The sequence below is a fragment of the Haemaphysalis longicornis genome, unplaced genomic scaffold (genome assembly GCF_048455015.1).
Source record: "Haemaphysalis longicornis isolate Haplotype H1 unplaced genomic scaffold, Haemaphysalis longicornis Haplotype H1 scaffold_2, whole genome shotgun sequence".
In the NCBI taxonomy this organism is placed as follows: domain Eukaryota; kingdom Metazoa; phylum Arthropoda; class Arachnida; order Ixodida; family Ixodidae; genus Haemaphysalis; species Haemaphysalis longicornis.
The window spans coordinates 225217665-225238810 of NW_027526295.1; the positions used below are offsets into that span (position 1 = coordinate 225217665).

The 21146-nt window shown below is 46.8% G+C and overlaps 1 protein-coding gene across 1 annotated transcript in view; it reads right to left on the reverse strand.

Annotated features, from left to right (window-relative positions):
- The window catches only part of LOC144168531 (semaphorin-2A-like), a 56535-nt gene that overhangs the window by 19328 nt on the left and 16061 nt on the right, over nt 1-21146 (reverse strand). Inside the window, exons 4-7 of the mRNA XM_077697495.1 lie at nt 19449-19570; nt 15282-15393; nt 13578-13641; nt 8355-8710 (exon numbers count right to left, since the gene is read on the reverse strand). Of these exons, the coding sequence (XP_077553621.1) occupies nt 8355-8710; nt 13578-13641; nt 15282-15393; nt 19449-19570 (654 nt within the window). The remainder of the gene's footprint in view (nt 1-8354; nt 8711-13577; nt 13642-15281; nt 15394-19448; nt 19571-21146) is intronic.

The window sequence follows — 21146 nt, forward strand, 5'->3', positions numbered from 1 at the left end:
TAGATAGGTTTTATTTTTCGCTAAATTTATTCCAACAATGTCATGGCTATGATGTACAGCCGATTTCTTTCTCGGACACCTGTTTGGTTAAATGCAGATTGGGTAGGAAAAAACAGAACACACCTTTTTCGTGTGATCTGTGGAAACTGAATGAAAAGCTGTTACAAGACGAAATGTTCATGGGTTTTGCAGTAGAAAAAAATTACGGAAATAGCTGAATGCCACAACGATAAAATAGGGGAGAAGTGGGAGATGTATAAGCAAGACATTAAAATAAAAGCCATAGAAAGGTCTAGCTGTGTAAAATATCAGAAAAAAAGAAAAGGAAACCTTTTGCGAGCGAACCTACAAAAGCTGATTGCACTGGAGAACAAAAATCCAGGAATGTTCAAAGACGACATAGGGCAGATTAAGCGCAAACTCGAAGCCATTGATCAAAACCTATCACTGAACGCTAGTACGCGTGAGGTCGGAACATTGGACGATCGAGGAGGCACCCACAAAAGGGGCATTAGGAATAGAGAAGACGCAAGCCCGACGGAATATGATAAAGAAATAGAAACCAATGGTTTTGAAACTTCGTAAAAAGAGGAAGTGGAGCGCGCATTTTTTATTACTGTAAGGCACTAGTAGCTTTTAGGGAAACTGACTTAAAAAACTTCAAGCGAGATTTTATAGGTGCATTGCCACGATTGGATGACGAAACAAAGGAATGGCTCGAACAACTATTCTCGGCCGAGGAAGTTAAGTGTGCCATCGAAAACTTGAATCCGGGCAAGTCACCGGGTCCTGACGGGCTTAGTGCGGCGTTCTATAAACATCTGAAATCTTTGATATCTCCTGTTCTAGCCGACATGTACAATCAAGCCTACGAAATTGAAGCGCTTCCTCCATCTTTTTCTACCTCCCATATAATACTAATTCCGAAAACAGACGACAAGCAAAAATTACGGAATGTTAAAGCATACCGACCATTTTCGTTAACAAACGTTGATTACAAAATTTTTGTGAAGGTTCAGGGGAAACAAATGGTAATCCAGATTACAAATGGATTACAAATGGTAATCCAGAAAATTGTCATTCCACATCAGACGTGTGGCGTCAGGGGTCATAACATATTTACGAATATCCACAAGGCGAGGTGCGCGCTGGAATGTTGCGATGCAATGAGCTCGGGCATGGCGATTCTCCTGCTGGACCTGGAGAAAGCCTTTGACTGCGTCTCCCATAAGATCCTGTTTTATGTTTTAAAGCACATCAACCTTGGTTCTGTCATTTGACGGGGAGTGGCGATGGCGTATCGGAACTGCATGACACGGTTGATAGTGAATAAGGAATTGGGAGGGGTCATGGAGGTGCAGCGTTCGGTGCGTCAGGGCTGCCCCATCAGCCCTTTATTGTTTTGTGTATTCATTGAAGCGCTGCGCCTGAGCATAATTCATAATGGTAGAATAGGCGGATTTAAACTACCGGAGACAGAGGTCAAACTTCTCGCCCATGCTGACGACATTGCCGTTGTTTGCTCGAACAAAGAAAGCGTGATGTTCGCCGCGGAAACAGTGAAGCATTTTGGGGAGGTCACGGGGAGTCTGGTAAATTGGGGAAAATGCCTGGGGTTTTGGCACGGTGAATGGATGTCAACGCCAGTGATCTTTGCTAATGTAACCTGGGTAACCACCCCCGTAAACTACTTTGGAACCCCTCTGGAATACTATCGTGACAGTGAGCCCTACTGGCGGGGGCTGGTGCAAACACTGAAAGAGAAAGCGGAAAAAATGAAAGCAACTCGACTGTCAGTGTTCGCGAGAGCCATGACTTGTAATCTTTTCTTTGTGGCAAAGCTTTGGTTTGTTATGCAAGTGCTGAATTGTTCGCGTTTGAATGTCCAGAAGCTACATCGCGTATCTGATGTTTTTGTGTGGGGGTCCACGTGGGAGAGGAGCAGTAGGACGAATTTGTTTCGGCGAATCCGTGACGGCGTATTAGGACTTACTCATCTGTTTGTACGGCAACCCGTGAACTGATTTTTGTTTCTACGCGATGTACAGGACCCTTTTCTGCGCACTTAATACAAGTTTGGTTAATGCGTGCTTTGCCAGAATTTGTGGCTTTTTAAGTTGCATGCCAGTTCATGGATATTTTAAAGAAATTGTTTTGTCATTCCAATTTTTAGCAGCACGTTTTTAATGCAATATCTGGCCAATTTAACCAGGAAAAAAATTATATAAGGATGTATGTGACGTAGTCTTCCCGGTGCCACTGTATTGAGCTCTGTACAGCAATGGTCCAGGACAGGATGTGTTAAAACGAGTGAAGCGAATGGAAGTGTCACCTGTGGCAAAGACTTTCTTTTTTAAATTGCACACTGGTACACTTTCAGTCGCAACTTGGATGAAAGAAAGGGGGCTCTCAGTGCCATGGGGAACCGACTGTCCTATTTGCAAACAACCCGAAACTGTGGAGCATGTCTTTCTACATTGTTGGGCCGTAGTGTTTTTTAAGGATGTCTTGCAACGGTCACTCCAGAAAGATTTTCCACTTAGCCCAGACCGCCTATGTTTTTTGTGCATTGATAGAGAGGACAGTGTGCCATTTGACAGTGTCATGTTGTTGGGTCTGCACAGCATTTGGCGTTCGCGCATGGCTTGGCTGTTATTGTGATGTAGACGTGCTACCAACGAGACAGTATTTTAGAGAAAGTGTGTCACAGTTTGTTGAAGTTCAGAGATCGAAGAAGTCTCCACCAGAGTGGTTGTCTAAAATTGAACCTCTAATTACGCTTAGGGAATTTTATATGACAACACCGGCCCTGGGGGGCACTGTGGCATTACTGCGATTTTTTCTTTGTCATTGTATCTGGTACGTGGTGTTGCTGTACGAGATTGGCAAAGAATAAACAAAAAAACGGTCTTAGCCCAATGGGTAAGTCGACTGACACTAACAATCTCTGCTCCACCAGACACAGGCTCGAATCCTGCCGGTGCCTGTGTGATTTTTTGTGATTGTAAATGCTAATCGCACGGACGCGGACGGACATTGTGCGGTCCTAAGGTACTCCGCACCGAAAACATTACAACGGCGTTTTCATCGCCAGAACGTGAGCATTGTTCACGATTTGCACAAGGCTCCCGTCTCGGGGACCGAAGAGTCATTACGTTGTTTTTATTTTGCGGTCCGTGTCTTCGCCCTTTCTTCAGAGATCATTGCTGACAAGACGGGTGACAGTTGAAGGCTTGATTTCATCGTTTCCCTGCTAACATCGAAAGAACACGTCTCGCCGGATCCGACCCTTTCAAACGACCGTACCAGTTGCACTGGAACGCCGTCTGATCGCGGCTATTGTTTTTCAGGAGACGTAGCCGCTTCTATTTTCCTTTTTTGTTCCGACCTTGACGCGGCAACGGCGGTTTCAAATTTTTGCAATTTTCTCCAATAATTCACGATTCCCATACTATAATCACATCTACCGATGAGGTATTTTCAATTTTTTACACTCAGCAGCCCCACAGAAGGCGTCTACAGTGGCGCACACACCCGTAATACGGTGGAAGTAAGGTTTTAAGCCATCCCCAGGAGAAAAATTCTCTTTCTGATCAATTTTTTAGTGCGGAAGCAGTCTTTGTCGAGTACCACACCAACATCTGCTACGCGGTAAGTGTTACGCCATGTGTCTGCACAAGAATGCATAATTGAAGAAACTAAGATATTTAAAAGCTGTAATATTCTAAATGTAAGCGACTGATGGCTTTACCATAGATTACGAATATTTGTTCTTTTTTTTTTCCGGATCACTTAAGCCGGCCCATATACTTGGAATGCGAAAGCATTTTATCAAAGACACATTTGCCGTTACATTGCGTTTGCGTCTCTTCCTTCGTTTTTGTTTTTTCATCTTTTGGCGTGAGGTATTTCGAGAGGCAGACTGGCGACGCAGAAGTCTCGAAATTAGAGCTTTCCGGGGCAGGGGTCAGCTTTTCTGCTCACGTACTCATGTGGTGTCGCGTTCACCTATCACGCTATATATGATGCCATCGCCGCACGCACTCGGCTAGACACTTCTCGCGCCGCTGGGGACGTGCTGATGAAGCGCGTTAGTAACACGGTCAGCTGCGAGCCTACCCTATTGCACGCAGTTTTGTTTCATCACAAATTGGTTTCTTTTATCCAAATTGATACTCATAAGCACATTGTCACGACTTCAGAGGGTATGTAAGCGTTTTTAGTCTCTAGAACGGTGGCCACATTCTGTACCGGCCAACGCCGCTTTTCGTAAAACTGGGCATTTAACGTTCCTGAATTAAAAACATACAAAGTAACAAAAACGTTAGTCGTCCCACCGCCTTGAAAGCCTACTCCCCGCATCATGTTCGGGAGTGCAAAGAAGACTTCTGAAGCGCTGCCGAGTATAAAAACGAGGAAATAACAGTAAAAGTGCAAATTATAGTCAATCAATCCACAATTGTTTATTTTTAAGACGCAGGAACAGCACTATGGTCCCAAAAACTGTTCCTTTACGTACAAAACAGTTTAAAACACGCAGTAAAAAAGATATTCAGACGACTCAAAAGAACAAAATGTTGCATTTAAGTCAAACGATTTTGAAACAGGACTAACACTTCATGCACTCAAAAAAGTTCAGAGGATAACGAAAAGGTAAAACAAACAATCAAACAAAACATCATGAGTAAACTAGAAACGCAAAATACCACACAATAGAAATTACTTAGAAATAAAAATTATATTAAAAAAAATTTTCAAACGACGACACTAATAGCGATATTATTATTAATATTAATAACATTGCAAACGTCTCGCAACGCTAAACAACCACCGTGCCAAGATTGTAACAAGTAAGCAAGAAACAGGGAAAAAGAAAACTCCCACCTCCCCTCGCGGGAACCCCTGTGTAGATGCGACGCATAGGCGGAGCGGCGAAGGGAACGCGTTTTATAGCGCGCATAACGTTGAGGGGACTGCGTAAGCTGGTCCCAGTCGATGACGACGTTGGCGTACTTGTAAAGCGGCGTGGACTCTAGGTGTTTGAGCCAAGCGTGGATGTTGCTTCGCCGGAGAACGGCACACCGGTTATATGCGCAGCGCGCCCGAAGGAGAGGAAACCGCGGAAGAGAGAGTACTGCACATGCGCCGGCCCCAGCGTGTCTGCCGCGGCTATGACGCAACACAATCCAACACAATCCACTTTAATCCAATCCAATCCAAATCCAATCCAACCGAATCCAAGCCAAGCCAAGCCAAGCCAATCCAATCCAATCCAATCCAATCCAATCCAATCAAATCAAATCAAATCAAATCAAATCCAATGCCCCTCGCGAGAGAGTGTTCGTTATCGGAGAGGAGAGGGTGAGCGGCGGAGAGCGGCCGAGAGCGCAGCTCGCGCGGCGAGGAGAATGGCAGAGGGGTGGACAACGCCGACAACAACGACGACGACGCCGGAGGGACAAGGCGAGTGAATCAGATGCTCTGCATCTAAAAGGAATGTGTCGGGCTGTCTCAGAAAGCAGCTGCGTCTCGGAAATACCGGAAGCAGTGATCGCGCGGGTTCTGGGTCAGTTGATACGATCCCTTTGAAGGGCGGCCACATGCGGCGAGGCGCGTTAAATGTCCGCGAAATGGTTTATGCCGTAGGCGTTCTCACGCATTAGTCGAGAACTCTCAAACTTCCACCGCATGCTTGCTTTGTGTGTCGATTGTTCCCCATTGACTGTAAAGCTATCAATGAACCAAGTACACACCATCATAACAGTAAAATATGCCAACTTTGCCAATTACAGTAAAAGCTCGTTAATTCGGATCTCACGGGACCGGGAAAAATGTTCGAATTATCCGAATGCCGAATTAATGAATGAACAGGAAAAACAACATTAAAATCACGTTGGAGAAGCATACCTTTATTTGCTGAAGTATTTTGTAATAGTCGTCTGCTTTTTCGCGCAGATTCCGGCTGAGATTACAATTTTTCTTAACTCTTCCAAGTGGCCAACAGCACGCAAACTGTCGCAACTGCTCAGGCAAACGTCCTCCATATATGAAAAGCGCCTCCGAGACTTCTCGTGAGGTGCGATGAGGTCGCGGCTGCACCTCCTCGCATGACTCTTCATCAGAATCGTGGTCTTCCAGGGCGCCCGTGACATCATTAATAACTTCTTCGTCGGTCAGGAGACCAGCATTTGTCCGAATTAGGTAAGCGGTGCGGGGCCGAATTCTGACGAATTAACGAAGGTTTGGTCCCATAGACTAACATGCGCTTTGGCCGGGACCAATTGAGCCGTCCGAATTATCCGAATTTCCGAATTAACAGGTGGCGAATTAACGAGCTTTTACTGTACGTGTTTTTGAGCGGTTACAAGACTTTACGGGTAGATTTCACTGAGGTACTCGCCCCACTGTGCATTAAATATTAAAAAGCGTGGGCAGGGAAAGAAAAGCCTCCAGGTCAGCGAAACGTCTTATTCAAAGGGCGATGCGATGCAGGATTGACATGCATAATAATCTCAGCGTGTAACTAACAGATCCAAAGCCGTAACTAGAGGAGACCCTCGTCTAGCTCACCGGCGATTGACCAACCCCTAACATCATCAGCATCCGGGGCAGCAACGACGGCTGCATGGTAAGGCAGTCCCGCGTGTTTGAGTCTTATCTCAATCCGCTCTGCTGATTGATCCATGCAGCTAAAAAAAATTTGGGCGTACGACCAAATTTTTTTATCTGTGCTGCAGCATTGCCCAGTGCGGAAAGTCGTGCTTGTATCGCGTGATGCCGAAGCGCACACAGAACTTGTGAGTATAGACCCGTGCGCTCCACATAGTCATTCGCCGATATTTTGTTGTAGGTAGGATGAATTGGTTGAAAGAATGAATTATGGTGAAGCTGACCCACAGAACTGTAGTAGAGTGTAAGCATAAAATAAATATATATGTCGCACACAAATGTACCCCAGTCAGTAAAATAGGCGGTTTGAACTTTCAACAATTTATGCATACAATGCACACTGAGAAAATGCCGAAACCTTTTTTTATCTGAGTACATTAAGCAGTTCTCAACCTACCTTCACCGTGCGAGAATACGTGGGTACTTCAGCACAGATCGGGAAAATAAAGCTGACACGCCAGTAACATGGAACTAACCCTTCACTCACTAATTCGCGAGCTGAAATTCTAGCCAATCGGCAACGACTCGTATGCCTTTACGTGAGTGGTGCTGCGGGGGATTTTGCATACAAGTGTTTTTAGCAACCAGGAAGTGTTAGATCTGCGTACCCACACCACCGCTCCAGAAGGCCACCCGAGAGGAGGCTGTAGCTTTAGGGAAACTGCAGACTAACACAAACTCTCACCTTAGCTTCCTGCCTATCATACACCCTACAGTAATCCACCAACATGCCCACACTGCAGTGAACATCCAACACGGTAGCACACTACGTGGGCCTCCCAAAACACACCAGCAGCCCTTATTATTCGCCACGTCCCCCTCGAGCAGTTGGAGGCCGCGCTGGGCAGTTCGGACCCTAACGATCAGCGAGAGTTGGTGGACCGGTAACGCAGGACGGCATCCACCACAGAGACCTTGAACTGATGGCGTCTCCCTATTACAGTGAGTGGGAAGCTGTTTTACTTGAAATAAATGTTGTATCACCATCAGAAGGTAGAAGAGTAGTTCATCCTGGTTTCCGGAATCAGCCTCAATTGTAGCTAGCCAGGTAGGCGTGGAGAATCATCTGTTGCGAAAAAAAGTCACGATGGTCTCGCTCACTTATAGCACATACTAATGTCAGCGATTGGTAAGACATCCTTAAAAAACACTACGGCCCAACAATCTAGAAAGACATGCTCCACAGTTTCGGGTTGTTTGCAAATAGGACAGTCGGTTCCCCATGGCTCGCCCTTCAAAGGGATCGTATCAACTGACCCAGAACCCGCGCGATCACTGCTTCCGGTATTTCCGAGACGCAGCTGCTTTCTGAGACAGCCCGACACATTCCTTTTTCCCTGTTTCTTGCTTACTTGTTACAATCTTGGCACGGTGTAAGGCCAATCTGCTGTTGAAGAGATGTGAAGGGCAGCCTGGTGTGACTAATATAGACTGGCCTCATGCCCTTATACGCATACCAGCATATGGCTCATACGCCTGCGAGGGGACTGCGAAGGATGTATAAAAAGTGCCCTCACTGAGCCACGCATTGCCTGCTTGCCGTGGCTCGCCCGGCCAGCCATCATTGTGTCATGCAGACTTTACTTTCTGTTGGAAAGGGGAAGGCCGTTTTCGCCGAAGGTTTTCCCGTCGTTGGAAGCATCCCGTTTGAACCCACTCGGAAAATGGCCGACGCAGTCACTCACCTGTGGCCACGTAGCAGACTACCCAGGAGCCCCAGCTCTCGGTCAGCACGAATGCCGCCAGGCTTTTGAATTCGAGGCCACGGCGAGTGTAGAAGGGCCTGTCGTGGCGAGGTTTAGCCGGGTCGATGAGCAAAGGGCGGGCCTGCAGGAACAGTGCGTCGCTCCCGGTGCCCGCACTCAGAGGGTCTGTAGGACAGTCGGTGCCTAGACGCTTGGAGGGGAGCATATGTGCAGGAGTGGGGTGACTCAGCCTGTACGGGTCGCCGGCTGTCGGCCGTTCGACGAAGGAGCTGTTGAACGCCTCCTCGACGCCTTGCCACCGAAAAGCACAGACGGCAGAGTCGGTTGACCCATGACTGCACCACAAGGAGCCGCAAGGAAGGAATATTCCGGGTGACACTTAATACTGCTTACGCGCCCGATTGACAAAGAATTACATTTGATTTCAAGCAGTGCTATCTTCTGTGTCTAGTGGTAGGTCTGTCTTGATTGTGTCCTCTACTGTTGCGGCAATGTCTTCGTCGAGATAGGGAAGCATGTCTGACATGTAATCTACGCACATGCAGACCCACACAGACCCCTTAGCATACATGCTGATTCACAAGACGCACGCACCTGCATGATACGCAATAGCATTCCAGTCATAGCAGACAGCCTTTTCAGCACACCAAAGAAAACATAAGAATGTACTGGGTGCCTGGTCATGCCGGGGTTCAGGGTAATGAAAGAGTCAACCAGCTCGCCGGCAACACGGCTTTCCGGGCTTTTTGTAGCTCCAGCCAACCGCAAGAACCAATGCTCCCGACACCCCATCACCCTCCACGACCCATACGTACGCCCCAATCTACAACTATGGAAACAAGAGCAGGTATGGGATGGAAAAAATTATGAAATAATGGGCATGCACGCCGGAAAAATGACATTAATTTGCATTTTGATACGTTTAAGGACATTTGCGAAGTTTTGCACCAATTTTAAATACGAAAAAGATAAGTCTGTAGATTAATTTGGTCTTGCTTACATGTAACTTTGGAATATAAAACACAATCATCCGCAAATAGGCGAATGTTATTAGAAATGTCCGACGGCAGATCATTAACATAAATTAAAAACAGCAACGGCCCGAGTGCTGTACCCTGTGGTACGCCGGACAAAACGGGTGCTGTGTTAGATTGTGCGCTATTGACTACGACAAATTGCTTTCGTCCAAGAAGGAAGTTTTCGATCAAATTAAGTGCAAATGGGTCAATATTGAGTAGTGGTAGTTTATACATTAAGCAACGATGGGGTACCTTGTCGAATGCCTTTTCAAAATCGAGGAAAATTACGTCTGTTTGGATGTTACTGTCAAGGTTTACGTGCAAATCATGTGTAAATGAGGCAAGCTGCGTTTCGCAGGACAGTCCCTTGCGAAAACCATGCTGCGATGTAGAGAGAATGTTATGGCGTTCGATGTGATTAATTATGTGCGAAAAAATTATATGTTCCAATATTTTTGATGGTACGGATGTAAATTATATGGCACTTGGATTAAATTGGCTGGGGCCTGGATTAAATTGCATGGCGATTGGATTAAATTGAGCGGGAAAGCCTGTACACTCCTAGAAAAAAAGGTAGAAATAGGGAGAAAAATGAGGGTTTTCTGCCCCAGCCCAGCGAGTTTCTCCCTTTAGCTCTTCATGCTGAATTTTTGCGCAGCGTATGACTAGGACAGATAGAACAAGAGACACGAAGACCAGCGCTGGTCTTCGTGTCCCTTGTTCTATCTGTCCTAGTCATACGCTGCGCAAAAATTCAGCATGAATTCTGAGTACCAACCAGCCCGCCTAACGGTGTTATTACAGTTTATATCCCTTTAGCTCATTACACGTAGCGCCCTCTGTACGGCCTCTACGAAACACGGACACGGGGAGAATACATTCTTCCCTGTCGTCTGCGATCCGCAGTCGGCGTCGACGCCGATAACGAAACCGTTCTTCGTTGCAGAACGGCTTTCGCCGATCGTGCGTACGCGATTATTCTGTGCAACATCGCCCCTGCAATGTGGTGCTTCCTTGTCCTCTCACTGATTTTTTTTTTTTATCGCCATGTGCTCGCCACGCAAATGCACGCTTCTCCAGCCGTGTGTTTCGCGCAAAATACCGTGGTAGCCGCTGCATGCTTGCTCGGTACGACTCGCCTGCGCCCAGTTCAGCGTTACCACCGCATTAGTGGACGCTTTCTACTCACTCCCAAGGGCATTTCTTCATCAACGAGCTCGGACAGCACCATATTGATGCATCAGCGACCAACAACAAAAAGACCCCTGCAGTAGCATTGGTACAGTGCACTAGTAGTAATTCTTTCTAGGGACCATACTAGTAGCATCGGTAGCATTTCGGCTGGTGTCTCTAAATGGTTGCCAGACCAGCGGTGCGCTCTTCGCTATAAGAGCGAAGGCAAGGTCATCACTCAAGCATACCCGCCGTACTGTTTCGTTACACGTTTTAGATGCGACGCTGAGAGGAGCATCTCTTGAGGAGCATCTCTTGCCGGCGGCCCTGTCCTTCCTGCGTCGTCGTTGTCCGCGTCCGCACAGCTGCGTCTGTCCTCCGCTCACCCCCTCACCTCTCGCCGTGATAGCGCGCCCTCTCCCCCAACATCTGTGGCGCGCGAAGTGCGGCGCGCTCTCTCACTCCGCCGGTGGGCGGCGCAAGCGCGCTGTGCGCATGTGCAGCGCCCTCTCTCTCCGCGGTCTCATCTCCTTCGGGCGCGCTGCGCATATAAGCGGAGTGCCGCGCTCCGACCGGTCTCTCAGTCGACGGTCGTCCGCGCTACGTAGCTCTCTCTCTCTCTCTCTCTCTCTCTCTCTCTCTCTCTCTCTCTCTCTCTCTCTCTCTCTCTCTCTCTCTCTCTCTCTCTCTCGGATTACCCGACGATTGCTCCCGCAATTCGAGTAATCGACCCAACGGAAACGCACAATGGAACTCCCTTCAGCGTCGCATCACACCAGGGTTCCCGCGAGGGGAGGTGGACGTTAATTTTTTTTTTCTTCTTTGAGCTTTCCACTACTTCTTACAAAACCTGAAACTAATAAAAGGTTGCAATTGTACGAGTTACATTTAACGAAACAACAAAACACGGCTGAGGCTCACGCATTGCTGTGGGTTATTCGAGACAAACAACAAGCTCATTGTTCCTATTTGCACGCTCTGGAATCAGTGTTATAAACACTTTAGGCCCTTTAAGGTGTAGTTGTGCTTTGTTCTTTGCGGACACGTGAAAAGTGTACTATGTGTTGTGCAATGTGTATGTATACGTGTATTATGCTTGCGTTGTTGTCTAATGCATGTATTGTGCTTTGACAATGCCTTCAATGAAGTCTATGTCGCTGTGCTGTGTTGTGCTATGTTTCTTCCCAATTTGTGCCCGCCAGCGTGCGGCCTCTGTAATGTTGCTATATATACGTTAGCCATAGAGCAGTGATGCTTAGTAGCTGCCCCTCCTCCTCCCCAACTGTTTTTTTTTTTTTTGCGTCATCTATTGGTCATTCTTAAACTTTTACGATTCGAGCCGTTCCAGCTCGCTAGATGGCGAGCAGTGTCATCTCTTTGTTCGGACGGATTCAGCGGATTCGTTTTTTGTGCCGCCTGCACCGCCTTTGCGCTGAGGTGCATGATTGCAGACGATCTGCGTTTTGATGCATCGGTTGTAGAAAGGTAAGGCGACTAACAACAACTAGTCGTTCTCTAACGGCCGCATTGGATGTTTGTGATCTCGTGAGTCGGTGAACGGCAGGATTACAAGTGTTTGGGAAATAAACGCAGCATTTTGAATGCAATCGTTATGACTTTTGCTCTGGTTACAGCGGCACGTTCGCGCTAAACGCGTAGACAGCTCTTAGCGGGACGGTTGCAAGTCGCGCATATACGATTGGCGTCATGGCTTGCTAAGCACAGTTCTGGTGCGCGGGAAGTAATGTTTTGGATATTTTAGCGCATTTTAGGCGCACACAACCACAGTACCTACCTATTTGTACTTCCTCGATCCTCAAACCGATCAGCTCGCTAGGTCATTCTCGCATAACAAGCATTGCTCGGGCAGCGCCGCCACGGGAGGAACGCTCCTCCATTAGCTCACGAAAGGGGGAAATCTTCCTCCATTCCTAGGGGGAGAAACGCGCTCCTCCCTGTTAAAGGGAAAATCGTTCTACCTCTTAGGGAGCAATATATGATACATTCCTGTTTTACCCTTAAGGGAGAAACTACCACACCCTTTTTTTTTTATAGTCAAGTTAAAAATTTTTTGCAAACTTTCGTCCCGCCTGCCCTCCGCTACTCCTGGAGCTTCAGTGCAAAGATGGCGGGTACACGTGCATTGCACATATGTTATTGACCAAGTGTTCATCACTCTTTGGGAACCTAGTGACGACACCACGCAGAATACTTGGAGGAGCCTCTAAACATAACCACGCACAAACTTAGCTGAGCCGAGAATAAGCTTCGTACCCTGTCTGGATTTTTTGCGCTTTCATTTCGTACAAAGAGTAAGCTTAATTGGTTGGGCCGCCTGATTCGCTCTTTGCCTGGCGCAATATAGCGCGAAGAGCTGCCCCAGCTTTTTTCCTTTCCGTCATTTCTTCCTTCTCTCCGTTACTAGGGCTGGAAAGCGAAAGCCACACGGGGCGATTTTCAGAAACGACACCACGGTGATCGGCAGCTCTTCCTCCCCGTCGCTCACCTAAGCAACCTAATAATGAAAAGGACGGCGCCAGCGATCGTTTCGTCCGAAGCACAAACGTCCTGTCAATGTTACACAGTTATACGGCGGTTGTTTACGAGTATTGCTAGCTAAATAAATGCGTCAGCAAGGTTATTTTGCGTGAATTGATCAGCAAAAATAGAAATAAAAGTACGGAGGAGAGCCGAGAGACTTGCTTCCCTACGAAGTACAACGCATAGAGTCCCCTTCGCCGTTTCCTCCTGTTTTTAACCTAGGCCGAAAGTTGTGCCCGTTCGACGGCTCCCACATTGGCTACCTACTCGTTCAGGCTACTACCATTTCTATTTAAGAGGTGGAATACAAAAATGCAATAAGATCACTCATCGTCTCAGTAGCTTTCGGCGAAACACAACAAATCTTGACAATATTTTAAAACCACCGTTTCTACAAAATGAAAACCTACACAGCAGTCTCAAAAAGGAAATTAGAACGAAAGTGCGATGGATGTATAAGATAGCTCACACGTTGCTGACAAAAGTGCCGAACAGCACGCCATCATCCATGTCAGGAACATAGGACGCGCCGTCTGCGATTAGGGCAGAGAAAAAAAAGGTTAGAGCAGTGGCTGCAGTTTATGCACTCGGTCGTCAAGAAGTACATTAGAGATTGCATATCACTAAAACGTCCGGCTAAATCGCACTAATCTGCCCCACCGAAGTAAAAGTGGCTCTAACATCTGTCATGTGCGCGCTGATTGATTTATTATATTGTGTCAAGGCATCGCAATTTACCAACGTCAGAAAGAATAGAAGCTTTTTATTCCTTTCAACGCTTGGTGAAGAAACAAGCTTGTGCAAACCATCTCTATTGTTACATCACGATGGGGCCGCACATCAGTGCAGCACTTTGTAAGCGCGACGATTGGCCTCCCAAGTGATTTTCAGGACTCTCGCTCTTGTCAACATTGGTCTCCTGTGCACATGAGTGCTTTTTTTCTACACTTTTCCACTATACATGTCTGCTGCAACGTCTATTATAACAAATAAACATCACTTATTACAGCGCAAGGCCATCCCTTATGGCCTTTATTGTCCTCTGCCTTGTTTGACGCCGGTTTCAAATATGCCTTCATACCAATTTACCCAACGTCTAATGTCTTTGATAACTACCAAAGTGTCCTTGCGACACTTTGTACCTGCAGCCTTCATTTCAGACTTGCAAGATGTGCGCGTTAGTCGAACAAACATTCCTTACCCGATCCCTCGCGTAGCAGAAATCTTCACCACTCTACTGCCTGTCAAGAGCGTGATGTACCTCGTCGGGTATCGTACTATCGTTATACACTGAAATACGAACAACAGAGCGCGTCACTTTGAGTACATGCTGTCCACCCTGGCGACGGGCAGCGCATGCGCACTAAGGACAAGTTACGAGTGTTCCTTCCCAACCTAGGTATAGAAAAAGCATAATCGGCGTGTGAGCATGATGAGTTGGTCCACCGTTGTGTTTGGCGTCCGTTCATGCAGGAGTCCTCCAAGTTCGTCGAGCGCCACTTCATCCCACGAAACAACCAAGTTTGATTGAAAATGGCAGCGGAGACCGGCACCAAACGTGGTGATGGGCCAAATCAACATGGTCACACGCCGATTATGCTACATACCTAGGTTAGGCAGAAACTCTCGTAACTTGTTCTTACTGCACACACGCAGCCCGTCGCCCGAATGCACAGCAATTACTGAAAGCCAAGCGCTCCATTGTTCGTATTTCAATGTATCACCATAGTACAGTTTTCTACATTCGTATAGGCGAACCACAGGATTTTGTTAGGTGTTTGTGACCCCTTGAAGAAAGGGAATGACTCAAAAAAAAAGGAGGGCAAAAGTGAGTGCAATACCTGTGAGGCCGAAAAGTCCCCTTAAATCCAATTTCCCCCTTTAATCTGCTGACCCTCGACGCCTCATCCATCCTTTACACACTATTCCTAGCTTCTAAACATATCAACTATTACTTATCGGGTATGCCTGGGTGGGTGAGCCCTTCGGCATTCTTGCTTTGATGCTATATCTAACGCCTTCCGCTGGTCGTAAAAAACGACGTGGCCACAGCCACCCTTCTTGCGAAGCACGGGAACATGATTCATTGGGCTAGCCGATGCGTTTGATCCTCACGCGGCCTTAGTCGACCCCTTCCTCCTATATGTGTCAAATGACTCTGAAGTATACTCACGGATCTCATCAAAGGGGAACACCGGTTGCGTCTTGTCATTGCACTGAAGACGCACCTTGGTGAAAGAAGTCCATCGCTTGTTGTTGTAGATGTCTTGGCGACCGATGTCGTTCTGTTCGCAGGTAATAGAAAGGAAATCGCGAATTACCTACATTATTCGGGGGAACGATTGTTGCGCGATCAACCGCCGTTAAAAGCGAAAAAACGTCTCAGGACAAGGTACTATGTGACAAATGAAGACGCGTCTAACGGTGGTTGATAATGGAGTACCACTAAGCTCGAACCCATACGTCAGTAAGTTTGTAGCGCCTTACGACGTTCGGATAAGGTCATAGCTTCGTGAGCCCCTTGTTTTCCGCGTTTAAAGGCGCTGTCTTTGAAGTCCGAACAAGGCCATTGAACAATCAGCCCAAATTGGTGCTATATTGGCATGTACGGTTTCGGTGGTTTGCGTAGGAGAAAAAAGTAAGCCACCATTACAAGGCAGGTGTGTTCGCCCGCGTCTGTGTGTGCAATGTGTTTGCGCTAGCGATTGTGGATGTGCTCGGGTGTGCGCTTTTGTCTAATTCTGCGTTGTTGTTGTTTTTTTTTTGTTTTGCTCCCTACCTAATTTATGCTCACTGGTTGATTTTTCGCTACCGGTAGAAAATAAACAGAGAAATCGCCCTTCAAGGGACAAATCATGCACATCGCAGACAGGGAGACCAGGACGCAGAAGGAAGCAAAAATAATATGTTAACACTCCCGAGTTGGGATTGTGAGATACTGCGTTAGCATCTTTTCCAGCGGCCCCCCTACGCACATTTGACTAAATAAAGGATCTCAAATCTAAGAAAGCGCGTTTTGTAACAAAAATTTCTAGGGCCTCTTATTGGACATTTATAGGTTGTATTCACTAGCGTGGCGCGCAAGCCGGAAACCATGTGTGGGCTCCGCCACGACGTCGGATGCTCGGCCACTTCCCGACAGTTGTCACTACCCTCCCAGCTAACAACGCATTCACTGCTGCCTCTGCTGCTCAGCTACCGTTGTATCTCAATTGGCGTGTGCGGGAACGGTGACTTCTTCGGAAGCATTGTTTGGCTTTTGTTCTCAACGACTGTCCCGCAGGCAAGGTGCGGGCGCACCTTCGCCGCACCGTAGCCATTTCTTGCGTCGTGCCGCTTTTTTTAGCAACCGCGGCTCTTTTCTCCAGTGGCGACGCGGAGTTCTTAAAATCAAGTAGAGCATCACCACAACGTCAATGCGACTATCCGTATCTGTTCACGCCACGGCCAAAAATCTGCTGGCAACGGTGTAGACGACGGATCACGGGGCGTTTTTTGTGGTTGTTTGTTTGTCTGTCTGTCTGTCTGTCTGTCTGTCTGTCTGTCTGTCTGTCTGTCTGTCTGTCTGTCTGTCTGTCTGCCTGTTTGTTTGTTTGTTTGTTTGTTTGTTTGTTTGTTTGTTTGTTTGTTTGTTTGTTTGTTTGTTTGTTTGTTTGTTTGTTTGTTTGTTTGTTTGTTTGTTTGTTTGTTTGTTTGTTTGTTTGTTTGTTTGTTTGTTTGTTTGTTTGTTTGTTTGTTTGTTTGTTTGTTTTCTTGCTTGCTTGCTTGATTGTTTCTGCGAGACGCGGACGCATATCAGACCCGGCGGGCACTGTCATGGCATTTTTCAGTGCTCGCAAGACAAGAAATCGCCGGCTAAACTTTTATGGGAATTATGTAAATACCATCTATACGGCCTTCTAAGGAGCGCATTGTGTCACACGTCACGCACGTCCGGACGAATGGACGGGCAGACAGATTTCTGGGACGAGACGGCTAAGAATGCTTCCACATTAAAAATAATTTTCTTCCCCAAACGAAAGACGCGAGTTCAGTGCTCTGTATAAAGCAACCAATCGTGCCTCGATGCGGTCAATTTCAGTACCCATCCCGTCATAGTAAGCAACGCAATTAACATACCTCAATGAACTCGACCCCAATGTTCATCAGAAAATGATATTTCAATTGGATCGAGAACTTGGTGAATGCACATTTTGGGGAGACTTTCAGTACCCCTGTGTATTCAGCACGAGGCAGAATAGAAGCTTTCAGGAATCTCACCAGCGCCAATTGCAGGAATACTTGTCCCAGAAGTTGTGTGAATTAAGATAAGATACTTCAGCGCAAGCCAATAAAATGGACAAGTCACTTTCTTCTCGAACAGTTACACAGGCCCTTTCTTCTATTTCAGTTACACTATATGCAACGCATTTGGGATTTATATAAATCAAGATCTTGTATCAGTCTCAATTTTCCCCGCCATATTCCTTGCACACATGAAAAGACGAATGAGGAGAGCATGTAATTACGCTGATTTTTGCTGTTTTTGAAAACACTATACTAGCGCTTGGTGCTGGTGGGTGTAATCTCAGTTGAATGTGTCGCCGTCTATTAATTGGCGTTTACTTGCTGCTGGTACCTACACGCATTGGGGGATTTACTCAGATGCTAGCGAGACAGGGCGTAGACTGCATGCCACACACTTGATAAATTATTTCGGTTTTGTATTTCCCGACCGTTGGCGTACTATCCGCGTCCGTGGTCAGTTGTGGGAAGTCGCTAAGGTAATGTCATCCGTCTCTCTAATAAGGCATCGCGTTGATCAGAGAAGTTGCGCGAAATAGGTCATTTCTACATTCTTCCGGCTGCACTCCGGAACACTTACTTTGGTACTGTATTTTATTGCACAAAGCAAAACCAGTATTAAGTAAGACAAACGTCAGCATAAATACAGTCCACGACTACAACCTTTGTGCGTCAGAAGCGGCTTTGGTATACGTAGTGTCGACAGTAAGTCAGTTTTCTTGGCCAAGAATGTTTTTCCTAATAACGAGAGCCATGATGCTACACGTATAGGCAAACAATCATGGGGAATCCGTCTCTCCTTGCAATATACCATTCTGTCCATGCCGGTAATTGCGGCCATTATTACGTACATGTGCCCCGGTTTCCATCTTCTCCCTCCCAATCCTTCCGCCGGCCCCTTCAACGTCCCCTCGGTTTTCGTAGCTAATAATCTTTATGAGGAAGACACGGCCCGTAGTTACAATGGGTAACCAGAAGGGAGGACGTGAGGAATGCCCACTAAGGCCGCACAGCTAAAGGTCACCAGTGTGCTCAAAGTGCATAACATTCTTTCCAGTGGCTCCTATCCGCACCTTTGACTGAATAAAAAATCTTTCATTAATGACATAAAGCGCGTTTTGCAATGAAAGGCCTTGGAACGTTTTATGGGACATTCTACGTGTGCTATAACGAGCGCATTGTGTCACACGTCACAGACGTTTGGACGGATGCACGTACCGACAGATTTCTGGGACGAGACGGCTAAGAGTGCTTCCACGTTAAAAATACTTTTCTTCCCCAAACGATAGACGCGAGCTCAGTGCTCTGTATAACGCAACCAAGCGTGCCTCGATGCGGTCAATTTCAGTTCCCATCCCGTCATAGTTAGCAACGCGATTAACATAGGCTAATGAACTCGACCCCAATGTTCATCAGCCAATCATATTTCTATCGGGTCGAGAACTTAGTGAATGCAAATTAGCGGGAGACTTTCAGTACCCCTGTGTATTCAGCACGAGGCAGACTAGAAGCTTTCAGGAATCTCGTCAGCGCCAATTGCAGGAATATTTGTCCCAGAAGTTGTGTCAATTAAGATGAAGATACTTCAGCGCAAACCAATAAAATGGAAAAGTCGCTTTCTTTCCGAACAGTTACACAGGCCCTTTCTTCCAGTTCAGTTACACTGTATATGTCGATGATGTAAGTTGTGTCGATGCTGCATATTGCAGTTCCCATTCCGACATAGTAGGAAACGTAATATACATGCGCCGATGACGGCGACCCCAGTGTTCATCGGGCAATTGTATTTCTACCGGATCATGAACCAATGTGAACCAAATGGGGAATCCACTCGTCATTTTAAGAGTGAACTCGCGGCGGGCAGTGTCGGGCGCGCAGTTCGACGAGGCTCGGGCCCCTAGTTCTGCTATTGAATACCTTGTGAAGGTGAGAAGTAAGCAAAACAGGACGTTTATGTTCCACCCGTGATTAAGCGGTCTCATCTTGCTGCACTGCAACCGGGAACACTTTTCTTTCGACGCAGCTCGCGAACTGGACGGTTGCATTGACGACACACCTTGCAGAATCTTGCCAGGCCGGAGACATTTTTGACTCCGCAGGCGACTCGCTCCACGGATTCCTCGCGGAAGACGAAGTATATGCGCTCGTCGCGGGAGAAGGCGCCCACGGCGTGAGGCTCTGCAAAGAAACCCCAAGGAACACTGAGAAGGCACTTATACCGGGCTATCATGTACGCTAACTATTTAGGGAACCATAAAAGCGACGCTACGACGATAATTTAAGTAAGACGACTCACAGGAAGTGCGCAATATTGATTCACTCTTTCCTCCCCTTTTTGCGCCCAACAGACGACTTCAAATAATTTTTCAATAAATAAAAATGATGAACCAACTAGCACCCCAACAAGTTTTGTTGTATTGACGATAAGTGTTGATTATTGATTGATTGGTTAAGGTATTTAACGCAGCGATGCTACACAGGTGATGAGGCGCGCCGTAGTGGAGAGCTCCCGATTATTTTGACCACCTGGGCATCTTTAACGTGCGCCATTATCTCGAAGATGCGGGCGTCGTCGTTTTCGCCTCCAGTGAAGGGCGGAGACCTTTTTTTTTTTTGAAGGAGGGGAGGGGGGGGGGGGGGGGGACCGTATTTTCCTACCCTGGCGCTGGATGCATTTTCTGCGGGACCATATTGCCCGAGACCGTATTTTCCGGGACGATTTTCTGAGAGTAATTTTGCCGGGAACATTGTTTTCGCTTCCCATACTTGCCATAGGGACTTATCAACTTTGCCCGCTATTGAAGTATTCGAAGTATTCACCGGTGCGTGAACTGCACCGCTGATTTGTAAAAGCACACGTTCTGACACATACTTTGCATGTAAATACGATTGTCGAAAACTTGACTTGAAAAACTACAGGCCGATCAGCTTACTGTCAGTCGTCTACAAGGTATTTACCAAGGTAATCGCTAACCGAATTTCTCCAACCTTAGATTTCAGTCAACCTAAAGAACAAGCAGGGTTCCGTAAAGGTTATTCAACAATAGACCATATTCACACGATCAATCAGGTGATAGAGAAGTGCGCTGAGTATACTCAACCCCTATATATAGCCTTCATAGATTATGAGAAAGCATTTGACTCGGTCGAAACCCTAGCAGTCATTCAGGCATTACGGAACCAGGGGGTAGATGAGCATTATGTAAGAATACTAGAGGATATCTATAATGGGTCTACAGCTACCATCATCCTCCATAAGGAGAGCAGTAAAATACCTATAAGGAAGGGTGTCAGACAAGGAGACACAATCTCTCCAATGTTATTCACAGCATGCTTACAAGAAGTATTCAGAACGTTGGATTGGGAACAGGTGGGAGTAAGGGTTAATGGAGAATACCTCAGTAACCTCAGATTTGCTGATGACGTTGCCTTGCTAAGTAACTCGGGGGACGAATTGCAAAGCATGCTTTCCGCACTGGGCGAACAGAGTAGAACCGTGGGCCTGAAAATTAATATGCAGAAAACTAAAGTAATGATCAATAACCTCGGGACAGCACAGCAGTTTGAGATAGATGGTGAGGCAGTGGAAGTGGTAAGCGAATATATATACTTAGGCCAAGTTGTGACCCCAGATCCCAACCATGAGGCAGAGATAATTAGAAGGATCAGAATGGGGTGGGGTGCATATGGCAGACATTCTCAGATAATGAATAGCAGCCTACCATTGTCGCTGAAGAAAAAAGTGTATGACAAC